The 27,220-nt window shown below is 55.4% G+C and overlaps 1 protein-coding gene across 6 annotated transcripts; it reads left to right on the top strand.

Annotated features, from left to right (window-relative positions):
* Window positions 1–27,220, top strand: Rhbdf2 (rhomboid 5 homolog 2). 6 transcript variants are annotated; one of them, XM_087572539.1, is made up of 19 exons: window positions 1–43; window positions 13,835–13,938; window positions 17,946–18,102; window positions 19,074–19,198; window positions 19,831–20,026; window positions 20,105–20,308; window positions 20,855–20,978; window positions 21,314–21,432; window positions 21,509–21,706; window positions 22,870–22,981; window positions 23,190–23,264; window positions 23,390–23,551; window positions 23,754–23,860; window positions 23,995–24,058; window positions 24,155–24,249; window positions 24,450–24,525; window positions 24,656–24,756; window positions 24,937–25,090; window positions 26,031–27,220. In XM_087572539.1, the coding sequence occupies exons 7-19, from the start codon at window positions 20,871–20,873 to the stop codon at window positions 26,448–26,450; spliced, it is 1,791 nt and encodes a 596-aa protein (XP_087428665.1). In that variant the 5' UTR covers window positions 1–43; window positions 13,835–13,938; window positions 17,946–18,102; window positions 19,074–19,198; window positions 19,831–20,026; window positions 20,105–20,308; window positions 20,855–20,870; the 3' UTR covers window positions 26,451–27,220.

The raw sequence follows: 27,220 nt of genomic DNA, 5'->3' as shown, positions 1-27,220 counted from the left end.
ACTCTGCTCGCAGGCGCTTCCCGGGACGTGGGGCCTCCGAGAGGTGAGCGAGGGGAAATAGGCGCGGCGGAGCTCGGGTCCGCTAGGCCGCGGGTTTCTACGGAGTCACCGGGCTGCCCGGGACGGCCGCGGAGAGGCCTGGGGGCTGCGCGCCCCGCGGAGCGCCCTGGAGGCCAAGGCTGTGGACTCTGTGCCCGCAGGACCGCTGGATCCCTCGCGCAAATCCTTGGCCTCTGCCAGGACCAGGACGCCTAAGGGGTTCCCCGGGGCACAGTCACCAGATGACTGGGCGCGTGGTTTGCGCAGAAGTTCAAAAGCCCAGGGAGGAAGAGAAGGCACTGCCCAGTGTTGGAACATGCGGCTCCACCTTCCAACCTGAATCCCTTTTAGACCTTAAGGCTCTACTCCCCTGGCTCCCGGGTGAACTTCCAAAGTCCCCCGGGCTGCAGTTTGTGCGTGGAGCTTCGCCGCCGTGGTGGTAACAGGTGCGGGGGTGGGGGTGGGGGAGGCTCAGAAAGTGTACTCAGGAGTCCTGGCTTCAGGGCCGAGGGGTTTGGAGTGTCGGGCCTCCAGCTGAAGGGGTTGAAGGTTAGGGAGCATAAGATCTGTAGGGCTGGGACCTCTACCTCAACCCCAGGGCAGAAGGGAACTCCAGTCCATGCCTTGATCTAGCTCCAGGAAACACAGAGCGGCGAATCTGTGGGGCTGGGACTTAGCGCGCATGCAGGTGAGGTGTACCTGAGTAATTCCCCCATAGGTGGAGTGGCTGCTGTTTCTCAACCAGCTAGAGTGGGGGTTCCTGTGTGTGTGTGTGTGTGTGTGTGTGTGTGTGTGTGTGTGTGTGTGTGTGTGTGGCATCTGCTGGTGAAAAACTGTCCCCAGCATCCGTGTTGTGCTGTGGTCAGGGAGAAGAAAATGAAACTTGGTTCCAAGCAGTAGTTCTCAGCTTAGGGGTGCTTTTTGCCCGTTACGGATATTTGGCAATGCCTGGAGCCACTTGGTCGTCACAGCCACAGTACAGAATTGGGAGCCCCCCCCCAAAAAAAATCAATATTGAAGAACCATCCTATAAGCTCCAGCCCACTAGGGTACTTCTTGTGAATTCCTTTCCCTACCTCAGTTTCTCCGGGGGCTGTGGGAAGAACCAGGGTGAATCTAAATAAGATGGGAGATAAAGAGGTGTGCCGGCAGGTTTTGCCCTGGCAAGTGTCCTATGTTGGTGCCACAATGTCTTTTGCCAGCTGGCCACTGGCCCTGTGGAGGAGAGGCTGGGAACAGTGGTCCCCCTCGAAGCACAGGTCTGTAGTACTTTACCCAGGATGGCTTCGGACACAGGGTAACCCCAGGGTGAGCCAGAGTAGCCCTGGGGGTGGAGGAAGGGCAGGACCAAACTCTGTTCCCATGGAGTTTCCCAAAGCTGAGGCCTCATGGATGGGGGATGCCATGTGACCAACTGGAATTTTCCTTCCGAGCACAGAATAACTCCGCTAGTTATTTACACCAGGAAAGGCACTTCCAAGGAATAAGGCATCTACTGATTCCCTGTGGCTCCCATCTCTTTCCTTCCAACAGGATGGATGGGTTGTCCTTGTGGTAGTAGGAATCCTGGTCAGGGTGAGATCGGGCCCTGGGTTGTACTCCTAGCTTTCTGAGAATGGAGGTAGGGTGTTTGCTGGTTGGGTCCGTCAAGGCCAGAATCCTTCCAGCAACTAACATTCCCATCTCCCCTTGTCCTGTCTAGTTTTGGACTTCTTGCTTGGGGGCCCTCATCGGGTAAGAAGGGAGTGGCGGGGAGTGTCTCAGGTTGGTTGGTTGATTTGGGTCTTTTTAACCATAGTAGCCTGATGTGCAACCAGACTTGGTGGTGTGTGCTTTGGAATCCCAGCAATGGCAGGTAGTGGTGGGAGAGTCTGGAGTCTGTCACCCTCCGTAACAGAGTGAGTTTGAGACCACTCTGGGCTGTATGATACCCTGTCTCAAAAAAACAGGGAAGACCAGACCTTTTCAACTGGGTCTATGCTGTAGCAGTTACCACTATTGTATGTGCCTCTGAAGGCATAAAGTTAAAACACCCAGATCGCCTCAAAGCCACCTACCCCAAACCTGGGACTCCAGCTTCACTTGACCATTCTATACCCTATGCTGTCCAGGGAGGAGACTTCTGAAAGAGCAGGGATCACTCACAGCAGGCTTGAGCAGGAGGACCACTGGAGGCTCAGGCCTACTCTGGGCTCACTGATATTTTTCTTGTGATCTGAGCTCCGGACAGCGGCCCCCTCGATTGTGTGTCTGTGCAGTATGTATGTGTTTGATGCTTGCTGAAGCCAGAAGAAGGTGTTGGATCCCCTGGAAGTTAGAGGTGGTTGCCAGCTGCCATGGAAATGCTAGGAATCTGTCTGGGTCCTTTAGAAGAGCTCCCGGTGCTATTAACAGCTATGCCATCTCTCTAGTTCCATTACTTGTGTAAACTGTGACCCAGACAGGCACCAGATGACAGCAGGAGGACGTCAAGGGGCCAGCAAGTGTTCGTGTTTGTGTTTGGGAAACTTGATGCTGTCTTCTGGGCCCCAGGTCCCCTCCCACAGCATGTGGGAGCTGTGTGTTCTCCAGGCAGCTCATCCCCACACCCCAATCCAGCGTGTTCTCGGGACTAATGGGATCCTGTCTAGGTATTGCCCCATTGCTCGAGGGGATTTCCAAAGTGACCTCACCATCTGTGCTGCTGGGAGCAGCTCCTAGTTTCCTATCCAGCTCAGACAGGCTGGGGGAGGAGTGCTGGCTGACCTCAGCAGCCAGCATGGCCCTGGGACAGGGGCGCTGCCAGGCTGGGCAGCTCTTGGCACACAGACAGCCTCTCAAGAGGAGCTAGCCACGCCTGCCCCGTCGTTGGGAGGAATGGAGCCTTTTCCGGGATTGCCCCAAAGTATCCCTGGCCTCCCCAGGCAGCAGACAAACATAAGAAGGAAAACCTGTCTTCTCATCTTCACAGAGCTATGGAGAGTTGCTGGGTACCATCCTCCCTTCACCAGATTTATTCAGTCTGGGACCCAGATGCAAGCGTTTGGGCCTCAGCAGCTGCTGGAAGGCATTTTCAGCTTCACTTTCCCGGCTCCGGCTCTCCCGCACAGTGGTTTGAGCCAAGTGAGATCTGTCAGGGTATGGGATGAGAGACACCATGGTTGACCAGAAGGGCAGATGATCCAAGCTGAAAGTCCAGGAGGCAGGATCCTAGGGCCGGCAGTCTGTAGGGAGGGTGGGAGTCACTGAAGTAGGCTTGCCTCGGTTTCTTGGGCTATGCCGTGGAGGATTATGAGGTGAAGATTCCACTAATGACCTGTGACATGTCCAGCCTGGGTGTGACTGGTGGGGACACTGAAGTGAGGCATCCTCACAGTCCTGAAATTACTTGTCTTTGGAGCAAGGCTGCTGTGCATGGCATAGGCTTGGATCACGGGAGAAACCCTGCCGTGTAGGACGCCGAAATGTCAGAATAGAAGGCACCTCAGGGGCATCCGAATGCTACAAGCAGCTGCGTCGTCGGGTAGAGGACCCCTTGGGGCTGGGAGTGAGTGTGTCACAAAGCCTTGCTCTGCCTCAGTAGGTGGCCGCTAAGCCCATGTCCACGGTGTCACAGCTGGTGTAGGGGAGCCCCTCGCCCCTGGTCCCTGGCACAGGGTGCCTTTTCCCTCTCCAGGTGGGTCTCCGAAGGGTGCAGAACCTGTTGTGGTATTCTGGGTAGACACAGGACGGAAAGCTGAAGGCTTAGCCAGGCCCTGAGGGACTTTATCGGTCAGGCTGCAAATGACAGTGGCCTCCGCCCTGCCTCAGCGTATGAGATAATGCTTGTGGAAAACTCTTTGATAGCTGAGTCAGGCCACACAAGCAGTAGTTGTTGCCACTCATAGTGGATGCTAGAGCGAGGCTTTTGGGAGCCAAAGGCATTCACACAGAGACTACACAGAGCGAGCCGCGCTCCAGACTCGGCCTCTGCCACTTGGCTTTTCATGTTTCAAGAGGGCTAGGGTTGGGGTTGGGGATTTAGCTCAGTGGTAGAGCGCTTGCCTAGGAAGCGCAAGGCCCTGGGTTCCGTCCCCAGCTCCGGAAAAAAAAGATCCAAAAAAAAAAAAAAAAAAAGAGGGCTAAGGTTAAGAACTAGTGGAGAGCCGTCTCAGGGGCTAAGAGCGCCAGCTGCTCTTGGAGAGGACTTGGGTTCCATTCCCAGCATTCACGTGCTGGCTGGCAACCATCTGTGATTCTGTTTCCAGGGTACCCAACACTCTCCCCTGACCTCCACGGGCGCAGTGTGGGGCGTAGAAATACCTGCAGGTAAAAGAAAAAACCTGTACGCACAGAGAAATAATAAAAGTAATTCTTTAAAATATAAAAAACTCAGGATCCTATCAGGCTACAGCCCCAGCACTTTCTGAGGCTAGAACCGTGATTTAACATCATCGAGCCTTGATTTATAACCCACCTGTCAGGAAGAATCCTGTCAGGTGGATCTTAGCCCGAATGAATGGGCCATGGTGGCAAACTCCAGCCCAGGGGAGAAGCCATTAGTGAGCTTTGCACCAGGCAGTATAATGCCATCTGTGTAGTGACTGTCACCCCATCTCGTAGAGGAAACCATAACGGAGTAACCAGACCACATGTGAGCCCTGACTCTGGCTCCCAGCATGCAATGAGAGCCCTACACTGCCCCAAAGTGCTAAGCAGGTAGCACTGAACATTCACCCTGCTGTGGGCACTGCTTGGATAGCCCTGTTTCCAAGTACCCTAACCTGTTGGCACCCACTGTGACTGGGACCAGCCTCTTCCTGGGGAAGTAGGGTGCCCCAGGGCAGAGTTCTGGGAAATCAAGTTTATTAGCTTCTTAATGATGGTTTACAAGCCGAAAAGTGTTTGGCTGGCAGGTTCCCTCCCTGCTGAAGGACTTCCAGCCCGCAGAAGGAGATCAGGGCAGGAGACCAAGCGCCTGGTCCTGAGCATGATCACAGGGCACACTGCAATCCTTTGGTGCTCATACCTGACCTGGGCATCGCCCAGTTTTGGCTAAAGGACCCACACTGTGCAAGGACTCATAGGGTGAGGCTTTGTCCGTCAGTGGTGCAACAACACGTTGTTAGAGGTTTTTTGTTTTTTAAACATTTATTTATTATATATGAGTACACTGTAGCCATCTTCAGACACACCAGAAGAGGGCATCAGATCCCATGACAGATGGTTGTGAGCCACCATGTGGTTGCTGGGAGTTGAACTCAGGACCTCTGGAAGAACAGTCAGTGATCTTAACCACTGAGCCAGCGCTCCAGCCCCCAGTTAGAGGTATTAAGTAGCTCGCTCACGATCACACGGTAGAGCTGGGCCCCTGACCCTGCTTTGCCTAGTCAGGCACTTGCTTTATCTGTAGCCACACTCCAAGATGGTGGATGGAAATTGGGTGGGCGATTGACCTGCAAGTTACCAGGCGAAACCCCAGCTGTGTGTGGTGTATCACATCTTGGTGTCAGGGAACCCCGGAGAAGTTCAATGCACCACTTTACTCAGCCTTTCCACACCCCATCCTCCACTCGTCCCCCAGGCTGCACCGCATCCTGCCCCAGCCACCGGTCTGTACTCTTCTGGTTTTGAAGACAAATGAAAACCCAGTTCCCAGTAGCCAACGTTCCCATGACAGGCAGATCTCCCATCCAAGAGTAAGCGCATGTTGATGTGGTGTCCAGTGTTGAGCTCTCCCTCTGTGGGAGCCTCCTTTGTCCTGATGCCTTGACCCTCAGGGAGGGGCAGCAGAAGTAGGAGAGAGTATATAGTCTCCTCAGGAGACCAGCCGGCTAGACAAGCATCCTAGAACCCAGCCACCCATGTGCTATCTTTGTACTGTCCCCCAAAGCTGTGGTCAGCAGCCCAGCCTTCAGCCGGGCCGCATGACCTGCTGCTGCTCGCCTAGGCTGTGAGAGGGCTCAGTTCCTAACTCTCCTCAGAGCACCTGCATCTGCCGGCAGCTTCTAGAGTCATGAAGCTTCCAGAGGAGTTTTGAACTGGGCTCCTAGCTGCATACGGGTTTCCCAGTGTTAGCGTGTGTGTGTGTGTGTGTGTGTGTGTGTGTGTGTGTGTGTGTGTGTTGCTGTGATAGAATCCAAAGCCTTGTGTATGCCAAGCCAGCCTTCTACCACTGAGCTACACTGATGCCCAGTTGTGAGCTCTGGGGATACAGAACCTGCCCTGCCCCCTACCTCAGCCCGTTCCTAGCACTAGAGTCCCCAGCATAGGAGGAAGGCATCCACATTTCTGCCGGTCTGGCCGACTAGTAGTTCAGAGAAAGGCCAGACAGATAGTGCAGAGGGGAGAGGGCTGGTTCTCCCTAAGAGCAGGGCCCCCTCCCCCTACACACACACACACACACACACACACACACACACAGACACTCACACGCTCACACTCACTCCTGTTGGCGGCTCCCTGGAACCTAGTACCACAGTGTGTTGTGATGCCCAGGCTGCTCTAGTTGGCTGAGCGGGAGCCCAGAGCACAGGGTCTTTATGCGGAACACGGCCAAAGGAGCCAGCCTGTTGCCAAGTCCTTGAGCCTGCTCTTGCAGGTCTGGTCTTGTGAAATGGGTTTGGCACAAGCCCTGGGAGGAAGAGGGGAGAAAGAAGTGAGGACTCTGTGAGGGAGGCCTATTGCTTGGGAGGTCTGGAACAGCTTGTGAAGCCACAAGCCAGTTTTCTTTTCTTGTGGGTGGCCACCAGGCGCAGGCCAGCAGAGCGAGCTGACTTTGTGCTACCACCTGCTACCCCCGTGCCTCTGTGGGAAATCACGTCAGGAGGGAGCACAGAGCCCTCTTCCCCATACTCTGTGGTCCTTGCAGCCTCCCAGCAGACAGCACTTCCTGCTGCCAGACACCCTTCCCGCCCCCCCACTTCCCAATTTTCTGTACTTCACGACCCTTCCCAGGTCCTGTCCCCAGAACTGGCCTCTTCACTTCTCTGCCTTCGGCTCCATCACGACTGCCTCTTCCCAGGGCCAGGGGATGCCCAGCAGTGAGTCACTCGCTGTATAGCACCAACTTGGAGACTTCTTAGAAGGCAGTCTGTGTTACATGGGCTAGCCTTCCACGGCCACCAGGGTTGGCGCACTTTGGGAGGTCAGCGGTAGAAGCTCTTTTTTTTTTTTTTTTTTTTTCTTTCTTAATGGGGTTGCAACAGTTGAGGGTTCTACTTCCTTTCTGCAGCTTTCTAAAGACTCAGAGGTTCCCAGCAGGGCCATGGGAGGGAAGATACAGTTTTGGTTTCTGTGGCAGGGAAACCAGGGAGAGAAGAAGTTGCTTGCTTGCCCCTAGCCCACACTGTCATCATCCTGTAACTCAGCAAGGACCTGGCATGTGGTCTGTCTGCCACCACCCCCTCCTCCTCTGCCGGATCTCTGTATGGCCCAGGACTTGCCTGCAGCCCAGAGCGGAGTGAGACTTCTGGGGCAGGTGTCCTTTGTGTCCTCCGTTCAGTGACTTGTAACAACCCTCTTTGGCCTTATCCAGTCAAGAATGTCTTTCCCTTTCCCTGGAGGGTTAGAGGGCTACCCACTTCTTGTCCATCAGCCCCTCCCTCTGTCCCCATTTCTGGCCGTATGTGGCCTTGGCTATTACATCAGGCTCCTGTTTGTTTGGGAATACAGCTGTCAGGCCACCCTAGTGTGCTGTCTCCTCGAGTCTACAGAGCTTACTTTTGGGTGTAGCGGATTATTAAGAATGCTAGGGCTCCAGGAGAGTGAGGGTGCATTGGTCCCCGGAAGGGCCTCAGATCAGACTTGTGAGTACAGGTCGACCCCCTCCTGGAGCAGAGTTGGGGGCTGTGCTGCCTGCGTGGGAAGAGAGGGCACCCTGCTGAGTGTGGTTGAGGGGAGCACCCCCTGTGGGTGACCTTGCCTACCGTGCCTGGGTTGGACCTGCTTCATTTGGGAGTGGCTGGGCCCCACCCTTTGTGGGGAAACCGGATTCTGTGGGACATCTGGGCAGTCTCTGAGCCTGTGTTTCTGTGTGTCTGATCCGGGCCACCACTGAGTGGGACGGCACTGTCTGAAGGCCCTCAGGAGAGCACGCTGACCCTAGCGGAGGCTATCTGCCAAGGGCATCTGGGGGGAATCTCGGCATTGCACTGCATTCTTCCTCTGTCCACCCCACCCCCACCCTTTGGTAGACACCACCCTAAAGGAAGAGGAAACACTGACCTCCCCCTTCCCCCTCACCCCATCCCACCCCTCCGGCTAAAGACTTCTCCCTAGAAGTTTGACCAGGATCCTTTGGGCCCTTCCATCCCCACCCATGGGCCAGCTGGGCAGCAAGTCTAGGGTCTTAGAGAGCTCAGCAGATATGACTGTGGCAAGAGGAAGCCTACTCCCAGGATGTCACAATTTCCTTTGCAAGTGAGCAAGCACTTCTGGGGGCGGGAAATAAGTGGCGGGTAGGGCGGCGGCTCCTGCAATTTTGTGTGTGTGTGTGTGTGTGTGTGTGTGTGTGTGTGTGTGTGTGTGTGTGTCTAGTTTCTGTGGCCTTACACGGACATAGGTCACGCAGAAGTCTAGAGCAAATCTGATGAAATCTGATGGTTCCCACTACTGTGCCAGGCAGCTGCCAACACACCCAGTCCCAAGAAGGGTTGGAGTTTGGGCCCACCCCACGCAGGTTCCGGCAGAGGGGTTAGGAGAAGTTCTGGGAGAAAGTAGCAGAGAAAACCCTTCATTATCTAGGCTGCCTGTGGTCAGCAGGTCTGAGCCATCACCTTGTCCAACTGCCAGTGGACAGAAAGGGAAACTGAGGCACAGGGAGGCAGCTTATGGAGCCCGGCGATGTCTTTGCCAGTGGCGGCAGAGACTTTCCTGGCACGTGACTCCTTACCCGTCCCTGACCCACCTCTGCCATCAGACTACTTTCTAGGGCACCCTGAGATTGTCCCAGAGATTGTCAACTTCCTGAGTCCTGTGGCCATAAGTCACACCTGCCTTTTCCACGCAGAGATTGGCACAGGGATCTTGGATATATGGGGAGGGAGGGGTGTCCCCAGCTGAAAATGGCTTGGGCTCTGAGGGCAAGAAGAAGGGAAAGAGTGTTTATGGTTAACCGAAGAACTAGGCCTCATATTCAGCCAGCACGCACCACTCTCCACCCCAGCCCTGAAGTCAAGGTGAATGACCGCCAGAGCCAACTGCAGAATCCGAGAGGCGTCCTCAGCCCAGTGTCCATGCAGACTGTCCCCAGCTGGACAGACTCCTGTGCTCACCAGACCCATCCAGCCAGGACTTCACGGGCAGTGACTGGTGTGAGACTAGAGTAGGGGACTCCTGCCATCGGACAGAGCTGTGGGATGCAGTGTGAGACAGCAGGGTGGTGAGAGGCTTCCTGGAAGTGAGACTCCTTAGAAACGCAGTAAACACCCAGGGCCCAGGGTGCTGGCAGGGCAGCCGATGCCGAGAGCAGGGTGAGGTGTAGCAGCCCAGAGCTTGCACAGGTACACACATGCACGCGCACGCATACACACACACTCACAGACACAGACATGAGGGTGATGTGTAGCAGCCCAGAGCTTGCACAGGTACACACACATGCACGCGCACGCACACACACACACTCACAGACACAAACATGCACACACACAGACGTACACACACACAGAGACGCACACACACAGCACACACACACAGCACGCACACACATGCACACAGCATGCACGCACACACACACACAGACGCACACAGCACGCACGCACACACACACTCACAGACATGCACACACATGCACATAGCATGCACGCGCACACATACACACAAACGCACACACACACAGCACGCACACACATGCACACAGCATGCACGCACACACACACACAGACGCACACACACATACTCACAGACACGCGCACACACACAGACACGCACACATGCTGCCCGGCCACACAATCACCCAGACTCTGAGCAACAAGAAGACACTTAGACACTTGAGATGAACAACGGTTCACTTTCTGGGTTAAGTCTTCTCAAAAGATCTCTGTGGCTCGTGGTCTGTGCTGTGTTGCTATCTGTGACCATTGCGGTCACCAGAGGCCATGTCGATGTCCCTGATCCCTGCTGCCCTACAGGCTGCTATGGGCAGGAAAGTTTCTTCTGCAGTGGTACTGATGGCTGCAGAGTCATAACTGAGAGTGGGTGACATTGAGGTTTCTGTGACAACCTCTCCCCACCTCTGTGTGTGAGGGGAGAGAGAGAAAGTGTGTGTGTGTGTGTGTGTGTGTGTGTGTGTGTGTGTGTGTGCGCGCGCGCGCGCGTGTTTTGCAGGACAGCCTACCTCAAACAAACAAGCAAACAAAAAGCGATAAAGACGTTAAGTGTAGCTCTTCACAATTGATGGCGGGGGATGGGGAAGGACTCAGTTCTCTTAAAGGGGCTGGCCACTGGGAGTCTGACCATGCTCCATTGAGTCCATGGATAAGACAGATTGAATTTGGGGTTTGCGGGGAACACAAGGGGAGGAAGGTGGGCCTGGAAGAATGGGAAGGGGTACATTTTATGAAATTCCCAAATGATTAATAAAAATATTATGTTGGGGAAAAGAAGCAATAGAGGTTGGCCAGGTTGACAAGGTTGGAGGCTGGCATGAGGGTTTCAGGGCCTCAGAGACAGGAGTGGGAGCTTAGCAGAGGTGCAGGGCCTAGATCTGGGTCTTAGTTACTGTTCTGTTGCTGTGAAGAGACGCCATGGCCACGCAGTTGATAGAAGAAAGCGTTGGGGGCTGTTTACAGTATCAGAGGATGAGACCATGACCATCATGTAAGGGAGCTTGATAGCAGCAGGTGCACAGTCATGGAGAAAAAGATGAATCGTTACATCCTGGTCTGTAGGCTGCAGACAGAGACCAAGAAACAAACCGGGCCTGGTATGGGCTCACCCCTACCAACACACCTCGTTCGGCAAGGCCACACCTCCTAATCCTTCCCAAACAGGTCGACTGCTTTATTCACATGTGAGCCTGTGTGCCATTCTCATTCAAACCATCACAGTCTGGCTGGCTGGGTGGGAGCCAAGCTTGCACGGCTGACTCCTGGGCTGGGCCTTCAGCTTCTCATACCAGAAGGGTCTCGCTGCTGTTAGCCAGAGAGCCGCAGACAGTGTTCTCACGGTGCAACCTCACAGCTGGACCCATCTCTGCTGGGGACCTCCTCTGCCACCTTTCTCTCTTTTGCTGCCTGCTCTTCTCCCTTGGTGCCAGGTTCCCAGATTAATGCCCGACTAAGGCCCTCTCCCTGCACCTAGTCCCAGGCCAGGTTGAGCTTCTGTGTAGAGGCCCCAGGTGAGGCTGTTGTCCTGGAATTGTCCCCAAGCAGTGTCTGCTTGTGACTAACAGTGCTCCTCAGAGTCTGCCAGTCCAGCCCCCAGTGTCTTCCAACTGGGATTTCAGAGGACTGAGGGGCAGGACTCTTGGCGTGATGGAGCCAAAGCTTAAAGAAGCAGTAATGACCTGGGCCAGCTCTGCCTCTTCCCCACCTAATGCCCGGGATCTGTGATGTGGAGAGTTTTACAGGCCTCAATACAGCAAAACCTAGAAGGGCCTGGAGATGGGACCACCTGGGCCTACAGCAGCCCCTGCTTCCGGTTCACCCATGCTAGGCAGCCTCTGGGCAGCCCGGGCCTCTGCCAACCATGCTTTGAGAGTCACAACAATGCTAGGCCTTAGCTCCCTGCATGAGTGACTCCCTTCGGCCCACCATAAGAGTCTTCCAGCCCCAGTGTACCCTGGGCTTTAGGAAAGGAGGGGGCCAGACTCCCACCCGCTGTCAGATGTCACCCCTTCCCTGCTATGTGAGCTTGAGTAAGTTAATCAACCCCTCTGAGCCTTGTCACCCATCTACAAAGCAGAAGCAGAGTGACGTCTCTTTTGGAAGGATTTGAGGGACAGTGTGTGTGGGGCTGAGCCAGGCCTGGCACATGTGGCACTAATTGTGCCTGGCACTGAACTGCTTCCCAGTTGCTCCTGGAGCTCACGCCAAGGAGGACCTGCTGTGCTCCTGTGCTGTGTTTGTGGTATGTGCCTGCACAGGGCTTTCTAAAGCACAGGCACCATGGTGCTCTCTTTCAAACGGTTAATGTTCTGTTGGGTGGATTTTGCATCAGTAAATTATTAAGAAGAAAATAAAACAGACAAGGGTCCCCATTGCTTAAGCACTGCCCTAGTGTTCAGGCCGACCAAAAGAAGTTAAACGTTGTGTTTGTAGTGCTGGAGGTTGAAGCCAAGGCCTCCTGCATGCGTGGCGAGCTACATAGCCTTGCTCCCTTTCCTTTCCTCTTTCACGGCTTCACACACACGCATCAGTGGGGCCTGTCTGTCATGGTTCAGGGGAAGGTCAGAAAACAGCCTCAGACGTTGGTCCTCACGTCTGCCTTGTTTGGGACAGGATCTTTTTGTTATCTGCTGTGAGCACACCGGGCTTCCTGCCCCGTGGGCTTCTGAAGGTCCTCTGTTTCTGCGTTCCGTCTTGCTGGAGGTGCGCTGCGGTTACGGGTACTGCGGTTGGTTGGATCTACATGGGTTCTCCATGGCAAGCACTGTATCTATTAAGTCATCCCTAACCCCAGCCTCCTCCCTGTGTGTGTGTGTGTGTGTGTGTGTGTGTGTGTGTGTGTGTGTGTGTGTGTGTACGTGCGCGCGTGCGCGTGCGCCTGCTAAAAGGCAACCTCAGGGTCATTCTCATCTTACAACTTTTTTGTTTTTAGATAAGGTCTCTCTCGGCTTTGGAACTTGGCCTCTGGCCAACAAGCCCCATGGATTCTTCCTGCCACCGTTGATCCAGGGCTAGGATTACAAATCCACGCTACCATGCCCTGTTCTGCTGTGCTTGTTGTGGTTGTTGTGGTTGTGAATGAGAATACTAGAAACCAAACTCAGGGCCCCTGGGTGTTATATGGAAAGGCACTTTAGTTCTGAGCCCATCTCTCCATCCTGAGAGAGTCTTAGTCAGAAGACAAGGTAAAGTAGATGAATCAGCTGGTAAGAGCGCTCGCCCACTGGGGCTGGAGACACGGCTGAGTGGTCGAGTTCCCAGCACCCAGTGGCCGCTCACAAACGTCTGTATCCAATTGCAGACCATCCAGCACCCTTTTCAGGCCTCTGTGGGCATCAGGAATGCATGTGGTGCATGGGCATACATTCAGGCAGAACACCATACACATTTTTTCCAGCAGTGCTTGCCACACAAGTTTGGTGAGCTAAGTTTGATCCCTGGTGCCCACAATGGAAGGAGAGAGTAAAGAATTTTTTTTTTTAAAGCCAACAGTTCCTGGACTTGTGGAATGAATATCTCTATCAAGGTAACAGAGAGCTAGGAGTAGTGCCCAGGCCTGTGAGCCTAGTGCTTTCGAGATAGAGCAGAAAGATCAGAAGTACAAGACCATCCTCAGCTCCGTAGTGGGTTCAAGGCCAACCTAGACTGCTTGAGACCTTCTCTCTAAAGGTTAAACACTTTTACTAGGTAATATTAAGGCAATAGAATAGGAGCAGAGATTCACGCGTGGCTCTAGTCAAGCCGTGACGCAGATCCTTGTCTGAGTGGTGGCAGGTTAACGTTCCAGGGTCACTGCCACCTGGATCAGCACCGCACGCGGGGTCTCCTGCCCGTGGGAGACTGGTGGATGCATCGTGGGGAGACTAAGGTCCAAAATATGGAAAGATCCGGCAGTTGGCCTGACCCCTCACCCCTCACCCGCGCTTCTGTTCTCACAGGTTGGCCTGCTAAGGCAGCTGCCCTGCCTGACCCACAGACATCTGTCAATCTTTCTGCCATCCTGACCCCAGGAGACCCAGAGATCGAGGAAAGGAGTGGAGCATGGTGTAGACACCCTCCGGCAAGCCCAGGGAGCCCAGGCCCGCACATCTGAAGGAAGGAAGTGGGTGGCCAGGTGGGTGGCCTCCAGCACCTCTATTCACGTATGTGCTTTAGAGGACGTGAGTTCAGCCTTAGAGGTGAGCTCACGGCAGGCGACCAGGCAGGTGCATCTCAGGCATTGGGGAGAGCCCCTCTCTGCCCCACGATGGTCAGCAGTCAGAGTGACCGGTGCAGGCAGAGTCCACCTGCTGGAGAGAGAACCCAGGACCATGAACATACTAGACCATGTGCCGACCTCTGACCTCTCTCTCAGCTTCTGTTTGTCACTCTATGTATGTGAGACAGAGCTTTGCTATGTAGCCCTGGCTAGACTTAAACTCACAGCAATCCCCCTGCCTCTGCCTCCCAAATGCTAGGTTTATAGACATGCGCCACCACGCCTGGCTTTTTTTTGTTAGTTTGTTTGTTTTGCTCTTAGAGACAGGGTTTCTCTGTGCAGACCTGACTGTCTTGAAACTCACTCTGAGCACACGCTGACCTTGTACTTACAGAGATCCACCTGCCTCTGCCTCCTGAGTGCTGGGAATAAAGCCTTGCACTACCACCTCTGGCTTTTATTTTGAATGTGTATGTATATGTGTGTATCCTTTGTCTGTGCGGGTGCCTGTTGAAATCTGCAGAAGGCGTCAGATCGCCTGGAACTGGAGTTACAGGCTATTGTGAGGAACCCGATGCGGGTACTAGGAACTGAACTCGGGTCCTCTGGAAGAGCCTTCCCCCGCTTTTTCCCTTCAATAGAATCTCAGGGTTCAAAATAGTCTTGAATTCTTTATGTAGCCCAGACTGGCCTCCAATGTTTTTGTTGTTTTTTTTAAAACAAACAAACACTTTTCCACCTTGTTTATTTATCTTGTGTGTATGCATATTTATGTGCTACCCATACCACCATGGACCTTTGGAGGTCAAGGAACAGCTTATGTGAGAGACAATTCTCCCCTTCCACCATATGGGTTCTAGGGATCAAACTCTCGTCAAGTTTGGCGGCAAGGCCTCTGAGCCTTCTCACCAGCCCTATCCCGTAGCTCACAATCCTCCTGCCTCTGTCCTCTGCGTGCTGGCATTACAGATGTGTGTCACTGTGCCACCAACACAGGTGGTCTCTCTTTTTTTTTTTAATTTTTAGACCTATTTATTTATTACATACACAGTGTTCTGCATATATATGACAGACGAGAGGGCTCCAGATTTTATTATAGATGGCTGTGAGCCACCATGTGGTTGCTGGGAATCAAACTCAGGACCTCTGGAAGAGCAGCCAGTGCTCTTAACCACTGAGCCATCTCTCCAGCCCACAGGTAGTCTCTTGTGAGTGACATCTATACTTAGGCGGTGCTCAAGGTCGCAGCAGCCTGGGTCAGCACCTTGGTCCCTTTGTGTTGAGTAGATGTCAGGATGAGGCTATTGTGTGGATCTGCACCATCTGTCTGTCTAACCATACCGATATTTGGTGGTTGTCACCTTCTAGCTCTGGTGAACACACTGCTGGGACCTCCCAGCACAGTGTCTGGGGCGAACTTGAGGGGTGCTTTTGCTCCTTTGTGTAGTGAGTGTGTTGTCTTTGTTACATGGGTGCAAACAGTGGCGCTCTCTCTCTCTCTCTCTCTCTCTCTCTCTCTCTCTCTCTCTCTCTCTCTCACTGAGGGGCCAAAGTGGACAGTCAGGCAGAGCTGAGGGAGAGGAGCCCATGGGGCCTGGAGGCCACATGGAGGAGCTTGGCCTTAAGGAATAGGAAGTCTCGAGACTGAGCAGACAGAGATGGGAATGTATTTTTTTTCGTCTGAGAGAGGTCTACTGGACTCATGGGTAGTAGATGGAGGCTGGGGAGGGCAGGCAGGCTGTGGAGAAGGGTGAAGGTGGAGAGAGCTGGGGGGCTAGAGCGATGGCACTGTACCCAAGAGCTCATGGTCTTACAAAGGCCCTGGGTTTAATTCCCAGCACCCACATGGGGGCAGGCAACTCTCCATGACTTCAGTCCCAGGGGATCTGTTGCCCTCTTCTGGCCTCCGTAGGCACTGGGCACACTTACTGTGCACTAGTGAACACGCACGGTCACCAGCGTACACACAGTATACACATGCACATGGGGACAAACGGGAAACTGGAGCTCCGTGTGACTCCTGTCAAGCACCACCCACCCACACTTTGCCGGTCATTGACACCTGAGCTTCCCAGAGCTGCAGGGAGAGAAGCAGACAGCAGGTGCCTGGGAGACATCAGTACGGTCCAGTGGCCCAAGCAAGGAAAGTGACCTCCTCTTTATGGGACCATCCATCCAGACCCACTGAAATTCCCACACCCACGCTCTTCCCGGCTTCCCACTTCTAGATCTTTGTCTAACTAACACACAGCATAGCATGATTAGCACTAGACAAGACAACCTGTACCCATCTATCAGGAATGGAGCCTTGGTGTGTTCCGTTCAGTGAGGCCTTTTCTGTCAAAGGCAAAGATGCTAGAATGTGTGTCCTCAAGGGAAAGATGTCCAGACCAGACCAGAGAACTTCGGCTGTTTCCAGGAGAGAGACGCTGCCCTGAGGGATCTCTCTCTCTCACACACACACATCACACACACACATACATATACCACACACTCACTCACATACACACTCACACACACATACACACACACCACACACACTCACATACACAACACACACATACTTACACACACTCATATACACACACATACACACACACCACACACACATACACATCACACACACTCACACATACACACACCCATATACACACACATACACACCACACACATACACATCACACACACTCACACACATACACATCACACACACTCACACACATACACCACACACACACACACACACACACACACACACCCCCCTCAGTTTCTGCTTTGCCACACTCAGTCTTTTTGATCAGTGAGCGTGAGTCACCTTTATTGACTGGGAACATGGCTTACTCGGGGGAGCGATTGCCTAGCAGGCATGAAACCCTGTGCTTGGTTTCCAGCACCGCATACACCAGGCATGGCAGCACACGGCTGTAATCCTAGCACACGGGAGGGAGAGGCAGGAGAATCAGGAAGTCAAGGTCACCTTTAGACCCACAGCAGGTTCAAGGCCAGCCTGAGTTGAGATTTTCCCCTTAGCGAAAGGAGAAAATGAGAAATACCAGGCTAGTAGCAGTTTCAGTTATCTTTCTCATTCCCGCTCCTCTTCTAACAGATGTAGCCCAGGCTGGTCCACACTATCCTCAAACTCGCAGTCTTCTGTCCTTGGTCTTCCAAGTACTGGGATCACAGTCCTGTACTAACTACACAGGAGCCTGTTATGTTGCTAGGCTAGCCTCGAACTCCCAGACCCAAACGATCCTCCCTCCCTCAGCCTCCTGAGAGCTGGGATTAGAGGTGCATACCACTAGAAGTAGCTTCTGCTTAACTCCAAGGAGGGACTAGGCGGCCTTGGGGACCTGCATGGTGGGTTTCTCGTCCCTCTGGGAATTAGGCTGAGCCACCACTTCCTGTGCTTAACCCAAGGCCTGGTTCCCCAGGAAGTGCACCTGCCCTGCAGAGTCGATCCCATCCCTGGTCGCAGCAGCTGGTGCCTGCCCAGCAACACCAGGAGCCCCCTGTTAGCAGTAGCGTGGCCGGCTGTCTGGAACGTTCTTGTCCCTCAAGCCTTCCCTCAGCACCAAGGAGGGGCCCTTTGTCTGCGCCCCACTCCATGGCCACTGACTTGCTCTGACCACACCCACTTCTTACTCTTCTGCTCCTGTCGTGGTTTGGTTTTCTCTGAAGCAGAGAGACCACAAAGGGGCTAAGGCAAGAGTCGAGATCTTCCTCACCCCTGCAGGTCAGAGATGCAAATCAAAGTCAGAAATAGACTCCAAGATCCTCCACCCAGCCACATCTCTCTGGAGCACGGGTCTGAGACCAGCCAGGGCAGGTTGATGCTGGTGCTGGGCTGCCTTCCCTGGCGCCAAGGTCTCCGTCCCCTCAGCTCCTGCGGCCCCTCTGTACGCCTGTGCTGTCTTCACTTCCAGCATCCTGCCCACCATGGCCTCAGCTGACAAGAATGGCAGCAACCTCCCATCCGTGTCTGGTAGCCGCCTGCAGAGCCGGAAGCCACCCAACCTATCCATCACTATCCCGCCACCAGAGACCCAGGCCCCCGGCGAGCAGGCTACCATGCTTCCTGAGGTGAGGGGCTGCCTGCCACAGGCAACGGATGTGACTGCCCACACGGCACCGAGACACTCATCCATGACAGTCTTGCAGCCCCAGTGTACGGAGATGGGGCAGGGAGCAAGGCTTTGAACTCTGAAACGTGGGAGTTCCGCTGCCTAATGGCCAGGGGACAAGGAACACTGTCTTTGAGAAAAGGCCTTGTTGGGAAGGCTGTTTACAGTTCCCCTCCCTGACCCTGCGGGGTTGTGGGCCATCTGGGGAGGCCCGGCTGGGCCTAGGGCCCCACAGTGCCAGCAGCACACCCCTGCAGGGCCTTGTCCTTCAGGGGGATAGATCATCGTCCCCGTCCATCTGGGGCTCCTGTCCCACAAAGGGCTCATTGAGAGCAGACCCCAGATAGCGTGGGCTTGGCACACAGCCTGAGAGAGAAAGAGGAGCTGTGTTGGGGCTGCCCACTCACCCTGAGTGCTGCAAGACGGGCGAGAAGAGGCAGGACATCTTGATTCCCGGGCAGATCGTGGGTAGGGAGGCTTTGCTGGAGATCAGTGGAAAACATGGGTTTTGTTTGTTGAGACAGGGCCTCACATAGCCCAGGTTAGCCTCGAACTTGCTCTGTAGTCACAGTTTCTTTGAACTGCTGATCCTTCTCGCTGTACTACCCCAGCACTGGGTGGCCTGTGCTAACTGCTGCACCTGGCGTGTGTAGTGCTGGGGCGGGAACTCAGGGCTTTAGGCGTGCTGGGCACTCTGCCAGCTTGAGCTGCACCCCCAGACCTTGCTAGAAAATGTCCATTTTAGGTTCAGAATGAGGGCCTGTGGAGGGAGTGGGTGCAGCCAGTGGCCTAGTGTTAAAGTGGCCCGGCGTGCTAAAGGGTCTGGGCTATGTCTTCAACACTGCAGTAGAAAGGGTACCAGGGAGCCCACAAGCAGCCAGCAGGTGAGTGGGCTAGACACTCATTCACGTCCTCTTTGCCTTCCCACAGAGGCCCAAGAACCCAGCCTTCCTGAAGAGCGTCAGCCTCCAGGAACCCCGGGGACGATGGCAGGATGGCACAGAGAAGCGCCCTGGCTTTCGCCGCCAGGCCTCCCTGTCCCAGAGCATCCGCAAGTGAGCACCTGTGCCCTCTGTGGGCACCCCGGTGGCCTGCACCTTCTGGGCACCTGACCTTTCCCGGGGCCTGAGCCCTGTGTCCCTTTCCAGAGGTGTAGACAGTCAGTGAGTAGCAGCTCCCCGTGGAGGTGGAGAGCCAGAATCTAGTGTGATGGCGTAGATGGGGGAGGGGCTGGGCATGTGCACCTGACAGAAAGGTTCACAGCCTTCTCAGTCCACCCCTCGTGGGGTAGCCCTCACTCTCAGCCTGGTCACTGGGCTGTAGCTAGGCTTGGGGGTTCACGGAAGACTAATTGATTCTGTAGGGCCCTGAAGGTACATGGCATAGTTACCCTGTATGTCACAGGAGCGCACAAGCCTTCACCCTCACGTCCCCTCTCCACACACACACACACACACACACACACACACACACACACACACACGCCACCACCCCTAGGCCACCTCCTAAACACATGCGCCACAGACACCCACAACCCACGCATCACCCAGCACACACGTGTACTGTCATCCCCCTCCCTCCTCCTTTAAACACATGTACCTTCGCCCCACCCCCACTCCCTGTGCACATGTGTGCACCAGGACAGGTGCGTGCACAGGTTCCCACCCACACCCCATCTCTTCTGCAGGGGCACAGCCCAGTGGTTTGGGGTCAGCGGCGACTGGGAGGGCAAGCGACAGAACTGGCAGCGTCGCAGCCTGCACCACTGCAGCGTGCACTACGGCCGCCTCAAGGCCTCGTGCCAGAGAGAACTGGAGCTGCCCAGCCAGGAGGTGCCATCCTTCCAGGGCACTGAGTCTCCAAAACCGTGCAAGATGCCCAAGGTGGACTCCTCGGAGTGAGGGGCAGTAAGTGGCTCTCCCAGGGCCTGGGCAGCTTTGCTCACCCGCTGTCCCTTGCAGATTGTAGACCCGCTGGCTCGGGGTCGGGCCTTCCGCCACCCAGATGAGGTGGACCGGCCTCACGCTGCCCACGCGCCTCTGACCCCAGGGGTCCTGTCGCTCACGTCCTTCTCCAGCGTCCGCTCTGGCTACTCCCATCTGCCCCGCCGCAAGAGGATATCTGTTGCCCATATGAGCTTTCAGGCAGCCGCGGCCCTCCTCAAGGTAAGGCCCGGTTGAAGGATATATATAAGGCCCAGTTGAAGGATATATGCTCCCATCCGTGGTAGCCACTCTGCTCAGCCACATATGGACCCTCTGTGTCAGAGCGGTGAACACATGCGTACCCTGAAGCCCAGAACCTATATCCTTCAGGCCCCAGTTCCCCTGTGAGCCCCCCACAACCCCCTCTGGAGTAGGTTATGGGAAGAGTGACAGGAGATAAAGGATGAGACCGTGGGAGGGGCCTGGTGTGCTGGGCCAAGAGGCTGCAGCAAGGGCACAAGGCCCCAGACTGGAGCTTGATGGTATGGAATGTGGACGCCTTGAGTGTCAGGGTACCAACTGCTCACATTAGCAGGCAGGAGGTTGTGAGGGAAGAGCTGATCCCGAACCCTGGAAAGAGAGGCTGTGTACAGCCGGCTGCAGCTGCAGCCCCATCCTTCTGCTCTGAGAAGTTCCTTCAGCCCGTGCACTTATCCATGCTCTGTGCCTCTGCCGACCCGGTCCTGGGCTTCTGGGTCCCCCTGAATACTTCTGTTCCATGCCCAGGGGCGCTCCGTGCTGGATGCAACTGGGCAGCGGTGCCGGAATGTCAAGCGCAGCTTCGTCTACCCCAGCTTCCTGGAGGAGGACGCCGTGGACGGAGCAGACACCTTCGACTCCTCCTTTTTTAGTAAGGCAAGCATGGGGCGTGGACTCTCTGGGCAGGGGATGGGGTGGCCTGAGAGCTGGGAAAAGTGACCTTGGCCTTGACCAAGCCCTGTTAGGGCCCAGGAAGGTTCTAAGGCAGGCAGGATGGGGTGTGTCTTGGGTGAGCCTTTAGTCTCAGGTGTGGAGCCATTAGATGGGGGTGGGGATGAACCCGCTGGGAAAGTCAGTTCAGAGATGACAAGCATTTGGCTTCCCTTCCGCCCTGCAGAGACTATGTAAATAGCTGTGTCTTGCCCTTGATGGGGTGCTAGTCGACAGTGGCTCCTTACACTGTCTCTGGTGTCCCCTCTACCCCAGGAAGAAATGAGTTCCATGCCTGATGATGTGTTCGAGTCTCCCCCACTCTCTGCTAGCTATTTCCGAGGTGTTCCATCCTCCGCCTCCCCTGTCTCCCCTGATGGAGTGCAAATCCCACTGTGAGTACAGGGAGGACGCTCCAGCCTCTGCTGGGCCCCGCAGGGTCCTCAGGCTGAGAGCCTTTGTCGTCCTCAGAAAAGAATACAGCAGCCGAGCTCCAGGTCCCGGGACCCAGCGTGGCAAGCGCATTGCCTCCAAAGTCAAGCACTTTGCGTTTGACCGGAAGAAGAGGCATTACGGCCTGGGCGTGGTGGGCAACTGGCTGAACAGAAGCTACCGGCGCAGCATCAGCAGCACCGTGCAGCGGCAGCTGGAGAGCTTCGACAGCCACCGGTGAGCCCCAGGAGCTGGCCCAAGCAGAGGGCTAAGCTGCTAGAGCTCCCAGGACCCTTCACCCCAACGTGGCCCCTTCTCGTGTCAGTAAACATTTCAAGAGCGCCTCCTGCAGGTCCTGCTTGTAATGACAAGCTCCAGGGCACACACAAGCCTGTAACCTAGAAAGAGCTGACACTGCTGCCTTATCCTCAACATAGCCCACAGACAGCAGTCAGTCAGTCAGTCAGTCAGTCAACAAACATGGTCAAGCACAACCATATGCAGGCTCTAGGACACAGCCTAGAGAAAAGAGCACTGTGCCTGGGATCCCCAGAACCCATATAAAGGAAAGAGAGAAGATGTCCTCTGACCTCCACATGTCTGCGTGTCACACACACACACACACACAGCCCCTATGTGTCGTGCATATACACACTAATAATAAATTTTGAAAGGATCTTTTAAGCCCAGCACACTGGCACATGCTTTTAGTTCTAGTATTCAGGAGGCAGAGGCAGCCAGAGGTCTATGAGTTCAAAGCTAGCCTGGCCTAAAGCAGCAAGTTCTAGCTAGTGCTCCGAGGAGGGACATTATCTTAAAGCCAAAGGCAGTTGAAAGAGAACAAAGGGAGTTGGACCCTGCAGTGATGGATTCTGGGGAAGCTGGGCACAGAGATGTTCAGGGAGCGAAAAGAATGATAGTCAACGTGGGATTGACAGTGTGACCTGCTGGGCTTTGGACTCCAGATTATACAAAGTAAGAAGTGTGACAGGTGTGGCGGGCGGGCGAGCGGCTGGGGTGCAGGGGTGCTGTTAGGGCGAGACACCGCCTTGAGCAGAGGTGTGTGAGGCCCCCCAGGTGATGTGTGCACAAAGGCCCTGGGGCTTCGGGGGCCACAGCCTGTTCAGGGAGCACGAGCAGAGGAGAGGGATTGCAGGTGAGCATAGCAAGGCTTTCGAGTTAGCAGCAGGGGTGATTTTGATCTTCATGCAGAAGGCAGTGGGAAGCCATCGTGGGACTTGAACTCAGAGAGAGACAGTCTGGGATGAGTCTTCCAAGTGTCTATGGGGAAGGCTGGGCTGGGGTGATCCAAGAACCTAGGAATGTCTGCCGTGCCCGGGTGAAAGCACGAAGGGCAGGGTGTGAGCTCTGCCAGGCTGACTGGAGGCCTCCACCTACAGACCCTACTTCACCTACTGGCTGACGTTCGTTCACATCCTCATCACCTTGCTGGTGATCTGCACCTATGGCATTGCACCTGTGGGCTTTGCCCAGCACGTCACCACCCAGCTGGTGAGTAGGGTTCCTCCTGGGGGTCCTAGCCTCCCCCAGGGGGCTTCGGCACAGTTGGCACCAAGTATCTCCCACCACAGCACCCTGGCCCAAGCTGGAGTTAGCCTGAGTCTTTCCCAGATGCCCTATTCTGGGGATGCCCCCTGCCGCTCCTGCCTGTCCCTCTCTCCCCTGGCTCCTCTAATGCCACAAACTCCCTCCTTGTTAGGTGCTGAAAAACAGAGGCGTGTATGAGAGCGTGAAATACATCCAGCAGGAGAACTTCTGGATTGGCCCTAGCTCGGTGAGGCCCAGGATGCCTGGGAGCCCTGTATCCTGCCACTCCACACTGGGCAGATGGGTGGATGTGGGGTGCCCCGCACCTTCTGAGTATGGAGTGCTGGCTCACAGCCCCTCCCCGCACCCTAGATTGACCTCATCCACCTGGGAGCAAAGTTCTCACCCTGCATCCGGAAGGACCGGCAGATTGAGCAGCTGATACGGAGGGAGCGTAACATCGAGCGCACCTCCGGCTGCTGTGTCCAGAATGACCGCTCGGGCTGCATCCAGACTCTGAAGAAGGACTGCTCGGTGGGTCCTGCCCCTGCTAGCCTCCTTCCCGCCCCAGCCCAGTGGGCAAGCCCAAAGCTGGGCTCGGAAAGTTGGACAGTGGTTCCTAGGAAGTACCCGAGTCCTGGGGAGACAGGAATAGTTCTTGTCCCGGAGGGTTCACTGCCAATACCATCTGACTGACATCGCCCTGGTATGGCCTGACCTCCTGTCCACCCTCTAGGAGACTTTAGCCACGTTTGTGAAGTGGCAGAATGATACGGAGCCCTCAGACAAGTCTGACCTGAGCCAGAAGCAGCCATCAGCAGTTGTGTGCCACCAAGACCCCAGGTACAGCCTAGAGCCTCCTATGGGTCCAGAGTAGCACCCAGCTATTGGAGCTGCCTTCTGTGGGTGGGTGGGTGAGTGTGACAGGCTGGGGTGTCCCAGATCTTTATATTGGGTGATCTGACCACTGCTTCCAGGACCTGTGAAGAGCCAGCCTCCAGTGGGGCCCACATCTGGCCTGATGACATTACCAAGTGGCCGGTGAGCAGGAGATGGATGGCGAAGGCTGTGGGATGAGGGTGGGGACAGCTGGCTTTCTGTCATGAGACCCACTGCCATCGGTCCCCTCTCTCTTAGATCTGCACAGAGCAGGCCCAGAGCAACCGCACAGGCTTGTTGCACATAGACTGTAAGATCAAAGGCCGCCCCTGCTGCATCGGCACCAAGGGCAGGTGAGCTCGTGCCCCTAACCCCTGCAGGCAGACGGACCTCTGGAACTGTCTTCTCTGCTCTTCGGTGATGGGGGAGGCAGGGATGAGGGGCAGGGAGATAGAAGGGAGCTCGCTCCATCCAGCCTGCTGTGCTCAGGTGCTGGGCTCTAGTGGGCAGATGCCTGTTAGGAGGCCGATACCCATGTGCTTCCTGTCCACAGCTGTGAGATCACCACACGGGAGTATTGTGAGTTCATGCATGGCTATTTCCACGAAGAGGCAACACTCTGTTCCCAGGTAGGCGAAGGAAGACTGCACAGCGGAAGCTGCAGGGACCCTGAGGACCACTGGGGTCCTTTCCATGTGGAAGCCTCAGACGTGGCTTGCCTCCCAAGGCAGAACTAACAACCCTGTGTCTCCCACCCAGGTGCACTGTTTGGACGAGGTGTGTGGCCTTCTGCCTTTCCTCAACCCTGAGATCCCCGACCAGTTCTACCGGATCTGGCTATCTCTGTTCCTGCATGCTGGGTAAGAGGTGGCTTGCTGCCCCATGCCCAGGCCCCTGTTTCCTGTCTTAGATGCTGGAGAAAGGGCTTTTGGACCAAGCACATGGGCTCAGCCTGCGGGTGCTTGACTGCCCCTGTGGTGTACCTGCTGGTGGCCGTGAGCACCCAGGGAAGGCTGATGGTGCTCGTGTCTCTACCCTAGCATAGTGCACTGCCTTGTGTCTGTGGTCTTCCAAATGACCATCCTGAGGGACTTAGAGAAGCTGGCCGGCTGGCACCGCATCTCCATCATCTTCATCCTCAGTGGTATTACAGGCAACCTGGCCAGCGCCATCTTCCTCCCCTATCGGGCAGAGGTACAAACTTGGAAGACAGGGCAAAGAGGGTGGGATGAGCCCTTCCTTTTGGATCTAAAGCATTGTGGCATGTGGGGAGGACCATAGTAGCATGTGGGGAGGTTTGTAGTGGCATGTGGGAGGACCATAGGGGCATGTAGGGAGGTCCATAGGGGCATGTGGGGAGGTTTGTAGTGGCATGTGGGGAGGACCGTAGTGGCATGTGGGGAGGACCGTAGTGGCATGTGGGGAGAACTGTAGTGGCATGTGGGGAGGTCCATAGGGGCATGTGGGGAGGACTGTAGTGGCATGTGGGGAGGTCCATAGGGGCATGTGGGGAGGACTGTAGTGGCATGTGGGGAGAACTGTAGGGGCATGTGGGGAGGACCATAGTGGCATGTGGGGAGGACTGTAGTGGCATGTGGGGAGGACCGTAGGGGCATGTGGGGAGGACCATAGTGGCATGTGGGGAGGACCGTAGTGGCGTGTGGGGAGGACCATAGGGGCATGTGGGAAGATCATTTGGCATGTGGGGAGGACCAACCGTGCTGCTTCTTACTCTGGTCCCATCCCAGGATCTGCGCAGAGTCCCTATTGTGTCAAGCTTACCTACAGATGGGCAGCTAGGCTGGGACCTATTGATTGGTCTCTGAATTCATGGCAGGAGGGAACAGGGATCCCGCCTCCATGTTCTGTGAGGCCCTATATGTGGCTGCTCTCCACCTTCAGGAGGAGAGGTCTTGAGTCTGTTTGCTGCTCCTTCTGGCCTGTGATCTCTCCACTGCCTGTGGTCCCCTAGGGCAGGCTGGCTTGTGCTAAGCGCAGGGGTGCCACACCCAGGTTTGCTGCGGGGTTGGACAGAGCAAGCCCTGCAGCTCCTGTGCCATCCCCAGAGTGGGAGATGTGCCCCGGTACCTGGTCCCCAGCGTCAACATGCCACATTTCTCCTCCCCGACCCCAGGTGGGCCCAGCCGGGTCGCAGTTTGGCCTCCTCGCCTGCCTCTTCGTGGAGCTATTCCAGAGCTGGCAGCTACTGGAGCGACCATGGAAGGCCTTCTTCAACCTGTCGGCCATTGTGCTTTTCCTCTTCATCTGTGGCCTCCTGCCCTGGATAGACAACATAGCGCACATCTTCGGTTTCCTCAGCGGCATGCTCCTGGCCTTCGCCTTCCTGCCCTACATCACCTTTGGCACCAGCGATAGGTACCGCAAGCAAGCCCTCATCCTGGTGTCACTGCTGGTCTTCGCCGGGCTCTTCGCTTCCCTGGTGCTGTGGTTGTACATCTACCCCATCAACTGGCCCTGGATCGAGTACCTCACCTGCTTTCCCTTCACCAGCCGCTTCTGTGAGAAGTACGAGCTAGACCAGGTGCTGCACTAACGACAGACAAGGCTGACCCCAGACGAGACAGGTTCCCCAGGGAGATGACACCTCCCTTTCTCAGGTCCCAATGTTCCTGACCCAAGTCTGGGGGACATCCAGGACACCTGCTTCTCTGAGGCTCGGGTCCCAGGCCCTGCCTGCCTCTCTGGCCCCATAGGGATGATAACTTTTCTTCCCAGGGCTTGGGCCTCTGCAGGTGCTGTCTCCCCACTGTCACTGTGACTGTGACCTCGCCAGACACACAGCTGCTCCCTCAGTTGTCCCCAGGGTTGAGGTCTCTACCATGCTGCTATGACCCCCTTTTCCTGTCTCTCCTCTCCTCCCTGTCCTTCAGGCACTTCCTGGATTTGTCCATGGACTCATGAGCCTGCTCCTGAGGCTCCTGGACATAGCATTTGGGCAAGGCTCTGGCTGTTGTCTGTGGGGATGACAAGCATAGCCAGACAGCTATACAGGGATGCTAAGGGCTTTTGTTAAGCACAGCAGCCAGATCTCCTAAGCCTATCAGCTGCCCTAGCTCCAGCCTATGTCTGACTGCACAGGTTGGCTCTGGTGCCAGGCTGTCCCCACCACCTCTGCGTCACTCCTGTGTGGCCGTGGGCTGAGCCTCCTTGAGGACTAGCTCCCAGGGGAGGCTTGAGGCTCAGCCAGGCCCTTTGTTCTATTTGTTTTTCCAGTTTATATTGTGGTCCTAATTTTGTAAAGTAACGCTAACTTTGTATGGATGACGACGTCTCAAGTTTATTAAATGACATTCTTTATCATAA

This window comes from Rattus norvegicus, chromosome 10 (genome assembly GCF_021556685.1).
Source record: "Rattus norvegicus strain SHRSP/BbbUtx chromosome 10, alternate assembly SHRSP_T2T, whole genome shotgun sequence".
Taxonomy (NCBI): domain Eukaryota; kingdom Metazoa; phylum Chordata; class Mammalia; order Rodentia; family Muridae; genus Rattus; species Rattus norvegicus.
Note: the sequence above shows the minus strand (reverse complement) of the source record. Positions and strands in the feature narration are given on the sequence as shown.

Bases quoted from the DNA above. Each gene is read 5' to 3' on its own strand.
- Rhbdf2 (XM_087572537.1), top strand. From the start codon at position 17,959: ATGGCCTCAGCTGACAAGAATGGCAGCAACCTCCCATCCGTGTCTGGT. The intron at 20,309-20,854 runs GTAAGGCCCGGT...TTCCATGCCCAG, and splicing joins CAGCCGCGGCCCTCCTCAAG to GGGCGCTCCGTGCTGGATGC. The intron at 24,526-24,655 runs GTAGGCGAAGGA...TCTCCCACCCAG, and splicing joins AGGCAACACTCTGTTCCCAG to GTGCACTGTTTGGACGAGGT.